The 12071-nt window shown below is 35.0% G+C and overlaps 1 protein-coding gene across 1 annotated transcript; it reads left to right on the forward strand.

The window, feature by feature from the left end:
* Positions 1 to 212: 212 nt before the first annotated feature.
* SIS3 (SUGAR-INSENSITIVE 3) lies at positions 213 to 4914 on the forward strand. Its single transcript, XM_088487862.1, has 10 exons — positions 213 to 551; positions 637 to 675; positions 985 to 1051; positions 1156 to 1229; positions 2124 to 2262; positions 2350 to 2442; positions 2618 to 2683; positions 3345 to 3464; positions 3771 to 3884; positions 4191 to 4914. The coding sequence occupies exons 1-10, from the start codon at positions 523 to 525 to the stop codon at positions 4539 to 4541; spliced, it is 1092 nt and encodes a 363-aa protein (XP_088343988.1). The 5' UTR covers positions 213 to 522; the 3' UTR covers positions 4542 to 4914.
* The last annotated feature ends 7157 nt before the right edge of the window (positions 4915 to 12071 follow it).

Genomic DNA, 12071 nt, shown 5'->3' on the forward strand with positions numbered 1-12071 from the left:
TTTTTACTACGACAAACTTGCTTTGAATACAAAAAAATCGTATTTAAAAAATTAAAATTAAAAAAATAAAATTTTAAAAAATAATAAATTTTTTTATTTTATTTTAATGAAAAATCCCAATTCAAATTGCAATAAATTATATGTTTTACTGTTTTAGAGCGGATTATTCTTTTAAAACCGATTTAAAATGCACTGCAAGAACTCCTAAAACTATCATTCCTCCAACAAAAAATAAAAAAAATTGAGTGTTTAAGTGTTATGGTAAATTACTGAATTACTGGATTACCTGAGACCGAGTTCCTTACAGAGGAAACTGGGAATCAAAGCTAAGCTGGAGTTGAGGTCCCTCTCCATTTCAGTGCTGATTCATTGTTCTTCTCACTTCCACAAACAATTACCTCCCCCCCCCCCCCCCTCCTCTTTGCATTCATGCATTTCCCACTCTTCCATAACCGCCATCCTTCAACACGACACCGTTTCAATCTAGGGTTTTCCTGAACCCCCTTTTCCCCTCCCTTCGCAATGGCCGTTAGGGGCGTCAATTTCCAGTGGTTCGTCTCAATCCTTCTTTCTTCATTCTCCTGTCTCTTACTTAAACCAACAATTTTCATATGCAACTCACTCTCTTCTTTGCAGGTACGATGGGTTCTTCCTATCCATGCTCGCCACCAGCGTGTATCCTTTCAAAAACTCGAATCATTATGCTGATTTCCAGTGATTTCTCTTTGATTGATTGGTTCCACATTCATAATTGACGAGGAAAAAAAATTAGAGAAAATTGAGCTAGAAGAGTTTTATCAGTCAAACCAGATTGATTAGGTGCAAATGTCCAATGGATATGCATATCAGATTCTGATGAATTATTTTTTAGTAAAAAAAAATTGCTATAAGGAAAAAATAAAGAATATAAAAGATCTTATGTTTCTGCAACAAATTGTTACTGTGCAAGTGTATTTGTATTCTTTGACCATTTTTGACTTGTAGAGTTGTTGTGGCAATTAGTTGGAAGCGCTACCAATCTTGTAGCTACCCTTTGCATCTATGGATTATGGTGGGTTCCTTATATTAATAGTGCTGGAATTTTACTTCTCTGATAAGAGAAGTTGTTGACTGATTTATGTTTATTTGCTCTTTTGGTTTCTTTGAATGGTTCAGATTGATTACACTGCTGTGTTTACTTTCCGGCTTTTGATGTTTGTTGACAATGGACTTGCTTCTGGAATGGGTTTGTAAGGCTTCCCAAACTCTCAACTTTTGATGTTATTGTTTTTCAGAATTCTCCTTCCAATTTGAATAAAGAGAATTTGCATTGGCTGATCCCTTGGTGAAATTAAAGTAGGATGAATTGCTGTGTACTTCTCTAGTTGGAAGTACTTGCCTTATCTGGAGATTTTGTTTTTTCACAACTAATTTTCCATTCAGACAATTTAGATATTAGTAATTAGTTTCTTTTTTTTTTAATTATACCCCTATTATTAAACACAAGGTAGAGTAGTGGGAAGAAATAAATTTAGAAGAGGAGTTTAGTCATAAAGTTAATTTCGTGTAAATATACCTTAGTTACTCCATAGTTGATGTTTGTTAAGTCATTTCCTCAATCCATTTCATCAACTAAAGCTGGATATTTATACTCCAGTCTGAGGTAGTCGTCATCTTGGAATGACTGAAATCCTGCATTTTATAATTATGGATCATGTACAGACAATAATATTGGTACCAATAAATATCATGTTGGTGGAATCAATCTACATGGAACTGATTTAACTATTTCTAGTATGGATTACAATTAGTTTTGAAATTAAAGTTGTGGGCATCATATTCATTTTTATACCAAGAACAGCAATTCTTTGCCTGGATGTATGACTTAGGTTAATACTGTTACTATTGTGCAGAAGAAGGCAGGATAATTTCTTGAAATTGTGGTTCTTAACTTCTTTTATCCTGTGGTTTTACAGAAAAGGTTATCCTCATATCTGAAATTGTGGACAATTAATTTTCTGGGTCCATGTCACTAAATTTTACGTTACTACAATCACTGAAATGCAGTAGTACCCTAATGTTTTGATATGTTAATTCCCAGTGCTAATTCACTTGCTCTTTTATTTTACCCATCTTTGTTTTAGAGATTTTGGGTGGCAGCAGAGATATGCTCGTTTCTGTGGAAGAGTGGTTGTCCTTTCAATCCTTGCATTGCTTCTCTATCCATTTCTTTGGGTTTGGACTATAATTGGTTCTCTGTGGTTCATCAGTTCCAAGACTTGTGTATGTGCTTGCTTTCATTTAATCCTCATTCCTCAATGATACTTTATAAACAAGTGTATGATGCATGACGCAACTAATTACCTGCAGTTGAATGGAGATGGTAAAAAATATGGCTTTCTCATCTGGTTACTTTTTAGCTACTGTGGACTCATTTGTATTGCTTGCATGTCAATGGGGAAGGTTAGTACTACATTGTTTTTACCCATTTTTCTGTGACTTGTTTCCACTTTCTATTATCAAAGTTCCTTTTTCCTCTGCATGTTGTGCTGTTCTTGTTTCTGCAACACAGAATACTGTTAATTTTTTCTTAGGTCTTTGTGTCTGTTCTCATTTTTGAATGTTGAATGCTTGGTAGTGGTTGACACGAAGACAAGCACATCTATTACGTGCCCAACAGGGTATTCCTATATCTGAATATGGGGTAAGTGCTATCTTTAATGTGGACTATGTTATTCAATACTTATTTGGTATTATTATCCTGTTATATTTGGCTTCATAGGGGTATTTCTCAATGGCATCTGGAATGATGTGGAAAGAAATCCTCTTCCTACTGCCTTCCCCTCCTTGCTCACAAAATTGGACCATAAAAGATTCTCTTATATTCATATTTATCGACTAATATTTGTTGATTTCAGTAATAATTGATGGGGTGGCTCGTTGGGGCTACTATGTATAAATTGTAATCTTACAATTCTCCTTGTACAAATTATATTATGATGAGTTTGTTTGTGATGCTTTGATGTCATTTTTTCTTTTACATTAAATTATGATTCTCATTATACAAATTATATTAAATAATATTTTTTAAATATTAAATTGATCAATTTTGATTTAAACGGTTTGACCATTGACCCACCGGGCCACCGGTTGAATCACCGACTTAGTTACCAAATCGATTTTGATATCTATTGGTAGAAGATCCAATAAAGGAGTACAAAAGACTGGAGGCAAAACCACATACAGATTATATGTTAATGATGTTAGTGGTTTGACGTTTGATAAAAAATAGTTGAATATGAATACCTATTTGGTTCTCTGTAGTTTGACAGTGTTGATAAAAATAGCTATTTTCCTTTTGTTAGGTTCTAGTTGAAATGATCCGAGTGCCTGATTGGGCATTTGAAGCTGCAGGTCAAGAATCAAGGGGCATGAACCAAGATGCTGCTGCATATCATCCTGGACTTTACCTAACTCCAGCTCAGGTTATTCTATTCTTTTGCAAGTATTTCATATGTGATAATTAGAAATATATTGTTTGGCTTCTGTCATGACGCATGAAACTATTTGTATCGTATCTTGTGTTTTGGACGGTATATTGATTATGGTTATATGTGAAATATATTGTATTTTTATATTCCTGATTTAATTTCCTTTTTTATTTTAGTAATTAAAAAATAAAAAAAATGTGCAGTTTCATATATAACATCTTATTTAAATATCTTATATATGTTTATATCTCTCTACCATAGTTTACTAATAGTTGACTTTCTTGTCCGAGTTGAATGTAGCGAGAAGCAGTCAAAGCTTTAATTCAGGAACTCCCAAGGTTCAGCCTAAAGGCTGTTCCAACTGATTGCAGTGAATGCCTCATCTGCTTAGAAGAGTTCCGTGAAGGCAATGAGGTATATAATAGATCAGGCATTATGCTGTGTGCTTGAAAAGCATGCTTTTAACTAACTACTTGAATGATTGATAAAACTTTTCATCCCATCTGAATATATGGGACTCTATTTAGCGATAATAACAAAATATTGTTCTAAAATAATACATGTTCCATCAATCACATTACCTTAAATGATTTATGTGTATACTCTTTCCTCTGCTGTGTCTATCTTCACAAATTACTGCAGCTCTGTACTTCAACGAAGTTCTGATGCAGTATATGTCATTAAGAGCAATTGAAAATTGTTTTCTTACCTAATGCGCAGGTTCGTGGTCTTCCTTGTGCTCACAATTTTCATGTTGAATGCATCGACGAATGGCTTCAGCTGAATGTGAAATGTCCTCAGTGTCGTTGCTCGGTTTTTCCAAATCTTGATCTTAGTGCTCTGTCCAATATTCGTTCCGAATATCAGCAGTCTTCTGAGAGTAGTGTTGGAACATCAACCAGATATGTGCAACTGCAACCTTCTAGCCAGAGTTACCTGTTGAGATTACAAGGACTTGTCCACCCAGTGCATTCTGAAATTACAGGGCCAAATGGGGAGACAGACAACGCGATAGAAAATGCCGAAAATGGTGTTGTACCTGGTACAACAAGAAATGTGTCTAACTTGTGACCAGGGCTCTGTTGAAATAAATGCATTACTGTTACTCTCTACAGAAAATTATACTTCTTTTTGAACTTTTATATTTCTAACCCATTCTAAGGAAGTTGAAGGACAGATATCCGTATCCAGCGATTGGCTGAAGCTTTTGGAATTGTCTACTAGAAATTTCCTGTTTTTGATCCATGAAGAAATGGATCAGTTTCCTTTTTCTGAGGAATCTTGCAGAAATAACACTTGATAGATGAAAGTACACCTTTTTCGCTTAGGAAAAAAAATAGGGTTGGACCTGCAGATGTGTGTATAGTGATCTAATAATTGTAAGAGTTGAAAATTCTCAAAGTTGTATGTTGCAGTTTATTTTTTCTATTTTTGAAACTATAAACCTTCGTTCCTTCTTACCTAGGGTAAGATCACTTTCCATTGTTTTGTATTTTTTTAGCAATGGAAATTGATAGAAATAGAGAAGAAATGCTCCTATCTAATCAGTCAAAAAATTGATTGTTGTTTATCCAATGCATGTTAAGATCCACTGTCCGCCATAATTATCAAAATCGAATTGACAATCACACCTATAGATTCAGTCATAATTAAATAAATATATTAAATTATAAGAAGAATTTTAAGTGTTCTTGATATTTTGGTGTTCTAGTTATTTTAACAGTTGATTTTAATTATAAAATATATATATATATATATATATATATATATATATATTTAATTAACGGTTAAAATTATTGGAACACCAATATTTTGGATATATTTAAATTTTTTCTAAATTATAGTAAAGATGTAAATTTAGAAGGCAAAAAGAAGCTGCAAATGATAACTTATGATTTAAAATCAGGAATTGATGAACCATGGTGCATGGTTTGCTCCGGCCTCCAATGATGTTCTTTGAATCTCTGGAAAAGCTTCAATTACGTCCAATGTTGTTTTGCCCTCCCAATTACTCACGTTGATACACTTCCGCATCCTTTGTATCAATAAATCAATGGCTTACACATCCCACAAATTAATTTTCAAATTTATTTTAATATTAAAAATCTAAAAATAATATTATAATATTATTTAGACATTCCAATATTCCATAAACCAATTACCAAATTTATTTTAATATTAAAAATCTAAAAATAATATTAATAAATTTATTTCAGATTATTATTTTAATATTCTCTGTATACTTTATTTATTATAATAACCGAATTTATCATCTTGTATACAAGTTTCCCAATAATGATTTGTAAGAGAATATGTACCAAAAATATATAGTATTATTTGTTTTAATAGACTATATCTATAAGCTTGCATGCATATATAGCTGTCCATTATTGGTGTGCATAGTTATTGTTCCGAGGGTTATTTGAAATGAATAAATTTGGACCTAAACATGACAGGCTCCTTTTAAAATGGTGTTTGACTTTGCTGATGCCAAAGTGATGCCGTCCGAGTTTTTCGTGAGGAGGTGGAGGTGGTACTTGCAAGAGATTCCGATGGTTAAGTTAGCAAGGGTTTAAAGCAGATTTTTAGTAGATTGGGTTCTGAATATACTTGAGTATGTCAGTGTATTTATAGTAGAAAAGATAACTACCTTTTAGAGTAATTCCATCTTGAATGGTGGATGGCCGTTCCTCTTTTCTAGAGAAGTTGTTTAGATATTCATTCTTGATGGATAGGAGATATCTTAGGAGTTAGTTACTTATTCAAATAAATAAGACTAAAATGTCGTCGTCGCGCCCGATTTCTATGAGGTCGAGTAGGAGTAGATGAGGCCACCTGCGTTGGGTGGGATTTTATTCCTTTTGGGTAGGGGTGGCAAGCAAGGAAGCTCGCCGTGCCCCGCTGAAAGCTCGCCTTTTCGCGGGCTGGCAGGCTAAACCCACTAAATTTCTTTTTTTTTTTTTAAATTTTACTATTAACTATTAAATAATATATAATTTTACAATCATTTTAATAAATTTATAATTTCTAAAAACATAAAAAAATTATAATTTTTATATTCACAAATATTAAAGTTTTTATAATTATAAATATCTAATAAACATAATTATAAACCAAGTTTTCATCTAAAACATAATTATAAATATTGTCTTCAAAGCAAAATAAACATAATCCAAAACATTCAATTCTCATCTTCATTCTCTTGTAAGTTGGGTTGAGAAAAGTTGAGTTTTGACAAAAAAAATTACAAAAATACCCCATTGCCAAAAAAATACTAAGCCCGACGGGGAAGCCCGCCCCGTCCCGCCAAAGCCCGCGGTTTAAGCAGTGCGAGTTAGGCGGGATTTCGCTATTTGGCTGTCCCAATTTTTCAGCCCAACCCGTCTTTTTTGGCAGGTTACGCAGGCCGGCTCGGCGAGTTTAAACCCATTTGCCACCCCTACTTTTGGGTCTGGCTATGTTTTTTGGGTTAGGGTATACAGTGTCCCTGCTTAAATCCGATCTTTAAAAGGTCAGACTCAAGTATTTATAGATCAAACTGATTCCTTACAGATTTAGCGTATTAGGTCGGATATATTGCCTTTCAGGTATCACGTCGGGTACTCGACGTGTTTTAAATAAAAAGATGTTACATCTTTTCATATCTTGTGCACGTCACTCTATGATTACCTTGGTAACCGTGCGCTATAAACGAGGAATTGTGAAATCACCATTTTGCACCTAGTGTCTTATAAATACTCAAACTCATTTCTCTCTTTTTTTCTTTTTCGCATTTCTTCTGAAACGTTTGTACTTCATCATCTTCTTTCTTTCAATAAATTCCTTCAATCTTCTTTTCTTGCATCTGTTCTTGCATTCAAGATTTTCTTTATCTTGAGGTTTAGAAGACTTTGTCTGTACTTTGAAATAGAACGTTCGTGTTTTGTTGTTCAAGTGTCCCTTTTTTCACTTCGTATTCCTTAAGGTTAGTATTCTCATCTTTTGAACTTATGTCTCTGTTTTATGTTTTGGGTGATGTCATTGTTATGACCTTTGGCGATGCTTCTTTTGTCTATTTGAGAAATTCTTTGGAAAACTTTGCTTCTTTTTCTTTCTTGAATTTGAATATTTGTTTGTTATTGTCATTGGTGAACCTGAGTGTGGGGTTTTTATGTTGTGTTGCCCCCAAATGGTGCCACTTTATTTGTTGAAGATGGCGCCATTTCTGTATCTAATAATGTGATGGTAGTTGTTGTGTTTATTAGAATTTGTAAGAACTATAATCATTTGTTAGTGTTGTTGATGACTACCCGACTTCTTGTGATTGTTACCCGACTTTTTGACTTGTTATGATAATTTTCTTTTGTTTGTTGTATTGTAGGTATAGCTTGTATGTCTCGTTCAATTATTCACAATATGTCCTCTAAAGTTCCATCCGACCTAACCTGGGTAGATATATATGTTCTTACTCCCGTCCTTCTTATTGATAGAGAATATGCTAAGACCTTTCGTAGGGACCACAAGTTGTGTGAAAATCGAGAGGATGAGCATAGATATGAGATTTTAGTTGCCGATCTTGAGGAGATGGTGTGTTTTCCCCGATTTAGTAACTCGAAGTGCTATTTCATATATGTGTATGAGTATTTTTTTTTTTTTACAAAATTAGGGGTTAGCCTTCCTTTTACTGATTTCAAATCCAATGTCCTTAGGGTCTGTAAGGTTGTCCCTTCCCAGTTTCATCCCAATTATTGGGGATTCTTAAAGATTTATCAACTTCTTTGCCGGGAGCTTGACGTCTTGCCTTCTCCGAAGGTCTTCTGTTATCTTTGTGTCATTACCAAACCCTTCAGCTCTAAGAAATAAGGATGGATCTCCTTCCGAGTTGCTCAGGAGAATGATGAGTCATTTCTTGACTTCAAAAATTACTTTTTTAAGATCCGTCCCGTTGAGGTTATCCGACCTTTCTTTCTGAATGAAAGGAATGAGCCTATTTTTATCTTGTACTCGGAGAAGAACCTTGTAGTTGTTAAGTATGGCCTAGATGATTTGGATGAGGTCGAACAGAGTGTTGTCGCCTTATTCCAGGAGTACTGGGGCCGAGCTCCTTATCTGGATACCAAGAAATACTTAGGAAATCCAAGCTAAATCCGACCTAAGCTAGGTAGCGTTTTATCTATTTTATAGATATGATTTTGCTAATTGCTTTGTTAGTTAATGTAGTCTGACTTTGATGTCGTGCAGAAAAGATGGCTCCCAAGTCGGCTGCTTTGAAAACCTTCCGTACTACTAGGAAGAATGTTGTTGCCCGAACTATCCCATTAAAACAAGTTGGTGAATCTGGCGACCTCTCCTCTCCTTCTAAATTGGACTCAGGTGCGTCAACCTCGGTAAAAGTTATTGTCGACCTGACTCCTCAACTGACTCCCTCCTCTAGCCCGGGATAGCAAACAACTCTTCCTCCACCTTCTAATCCCGAGCCAAATCCTAAAAAGCTAAGACTACAGAATTAGTGGGTATTTATGAGCAGGACTTTGATGCAATAGCTTGGAGTGAGAAACACATCCTTCCCCATAGCTTTATTAGCATGGATGATGTTTACATAAAAAGCCATCTCCAGGTACTTGTTCGGGGTGGAGTTCGAACGGCCGGAGTGTGTGCAACTTTGCTGAGAGAGTTAGAGAAGACTTTCTTTGGTGCCACTCAGCATACTTTGACTGATCTACAAGCTGAGGTGACGTCTTTGAGGGAGTCAAAAAAGGAGTTGGAGGCTGAAAATGAGTTGCTTGCTTCCGACCTTGCTAAAACTTGGGAGAGGTTGAAACAATCTGAGGCCGTTTTAGCTATGGCAGAGAACTTAAAAAAGAAAGTTGAAGAGAGTTACACTAGGGTCTTCAGGGAGAAGCTTGATTTGGTGGACGAGGTTGCCAAGTCAAAGGAGAAATATGTGGAGCTAGAGGAGACTATAGCTTAGGGGATGGACGTGCTAGTTGACAATCTAAAGGCTCAATTTCGAATTGTAGCTTTCGAGGTGGATCTCTCCCTTATTAGTCCTAATAGCATCGTGGCTGATGGAAAGATTGTCCCTGCACTTGAAACATAAAAGCTCTACCCGCAACGACAATAATAGGGAAAGAAAAACTAACCTTGAGGAAGAATAGAAGGCAAGAGAGAACATGAGCAACAGTAATGCAAACAGACGATTCTAAAATGTCTAAAAGCAACCTGAACGAAGATTCAAGATAGTGAAATCTTGAAAGATTAAAGGAAATGGAGCCACAAAGAAGAAGAAGACAAAGAAAAAGAAGACGCCCAAAGAAGAAGAAGAATAAGTCTCGAGAAAAATGAAGTAAAAATCGAAGAAACTTCTCAGAAGTGGAAACAAAAAAGAAGAAAGAGAAAAGGGATTATGTTTTATATAGCCACTAGGGGAAAAATGGTAAATTTATCCCTCATTTAATGATATGCACAGTTACCAAGGTAACTAAAAAGGCGTGCAAACAGTTACAAAAAGACATAACGTTCAGATTCAAAAAACACGTCGAGTACCCGAGCTAACTCCAAGGAGGGCGGTATACCTGACGTGAGGGAACAAAAGCTACAAGAGATCATGACCAACTTAGAAATGCTTGAACCCGACCTAAAGAAACTCAATCTCAAGTAGGGGCACTGTTCATACCTTGACCCACAACCTGGAAGGGCCCAAAAGGATAAAGCCCAGTCAACACTCTACAAGTATTGTTCAAGGCTACACGACCTCATGGAGGTCGGGCACGACGACATGGGCCCAGCGCTACTTATCCAAATAAGTAACTAACTCCTACTATCTCTCCTATTCATATAGAAAGGAGATCTCAACAACTTTCCTACCAAAAGGGAGTAACCAACCCACCATCAGAGGTGGGACTACTCAAAAGGTGGTTATTGACTCCATCTCTATACCTATAAATACCCTAACACCTTCAAATATTCTTTGAACTCCAATCTACTAAAAGCCTTCTTAAAACCCTTATTAACTTAAGTATCAAAGTCTATTGTAGATACCACCCCCACCTTCTCATGAGGAACTCGGACGACTTCATTCTTGCAGGAGAAGATATTGAATCTTTTATCTAAAAGAGTCTGAACCTCACGTTCAAGCCCAAATCACCCTGATTCTAGATAAGCCTTGAAATAGTACCCAACAATTTCTTTAACCCTGAAGTTTAAAAAAAAAATCAAATCAATCCTTCTGATTTGCTATTTTATATAACGATATTCATATTTTAGGACATTAACAGAAAGGACAATAGCAAATATCTTACCATACAAATAGAAATTCAATCTTTACATTTATAATTTTTTGAAGGTTTGTAAATGACCTAGAGAAGGGAGAGTTGAATCTATGGCCTTTTTTTAAATTTCTATTGCTTTTGTTTTTTACTGGAATGGAACTTAGTTGCTGTCAAATCTGTCAAACTGAGATTTCAGGAGACAATTTTATTTTGTCTCTTCATGATGCGATCAGGAACATAACAACTCTTAGCTTTTGGATAGTTGTTACTTCTGAGAAATAAACAAAGTTGGAGACACTTTTATTTTATCTTATATTGAAGTAAAACTGAAGAAGAGTAGAGAAGAGAGAATCACACAGCCATGTATCCTGATTCAGTCATAATGTACAATATAACCTACATTCAGTCTCCCTACAACAGTGGTAAAATTTTCACTATCTTTCACAATGATTACAAACACTAATTTTTTTAGGATTCAATCTGATCTTATCTAGGACAAACCCAAATTCTACTCAAACTAGATTTGGCTAGGTCACTCCCTAAACTTGCAACTACTAAGTACTCACCCAACTTAACAAGAGATTTCACTCAGGATCATGTGTACAAAATAGAAAAATATACAAAAGAGTTTGACATAATTTTCTAGCTTTTTTTAGATAACTCTGTTTTTCTCTCAATGGCTTTTACTAATACCTTACTTAATGCCATTTTCCATTGAAAATAAACAAAGAAAGATGAATACTTAAAAAATAAAAAATTTAACGTAAACTCATGAAGAAAAAGGGATAGCTTGAAAGTTATGAAGACCTAAACTTGTGTGTTCATTCTTTGCTTCAATTTTTGGCCGTTTACCCCTTTAATAGAGGAGTAAAGCTTCCAAAACTTGGAACTTAATTTGAACATTTTTGACTTCTTCTTCCCCAAATAACATAGCAACATCGCAGAGAAGAGATGAGACAGCAGTGATAAAAGTTAACATGCAATCTTACCTAACTGCTTCTCTTTCTTCCTTTTTTAAATTTCTTTAAGGATCTGACCCATTCATCGGCTCCAAATTTTGTTCTTGATCCTTAATTTGTAGCAGAGTTTCATAACCTCCATTTTCTTCAAGTTTCTTGTTAGGTGCGTGTAGGAGGAAAACATCTTCAATAAGCAACAATGAAGCACAAATATGGAAAATATTTTCTAATTCACCTTTAAATTTGATCTTTATTTTTGTGCCCTAACCTCTGACTTTCTTCTTCTTTCCCTTTTGTTTCTTGATTTTGTTAATCACCTTTTTTTTCTTTGATTTGTGTCCTGATCAGAGCTTCTTTTTCTTATTTTTTCTTTGGAACTAATTCACATGGGT

The sequence above is a fragment of the Arachis ipaensis genome, chromosome B5 (assembly GCF_059453495.1).
Source record: "Arachis ipaensis isolate K30076 ecotype BB chromosome B5, ASM5945349v1, whole genome shotgun sequence".
Classification (NCBI taxonomy): Eukaryota; Viridiplantae; Streptophyta; class Magnoliopsida; order Fabales; family Fabaceae; genus Arachis; species Arachis ipaensis.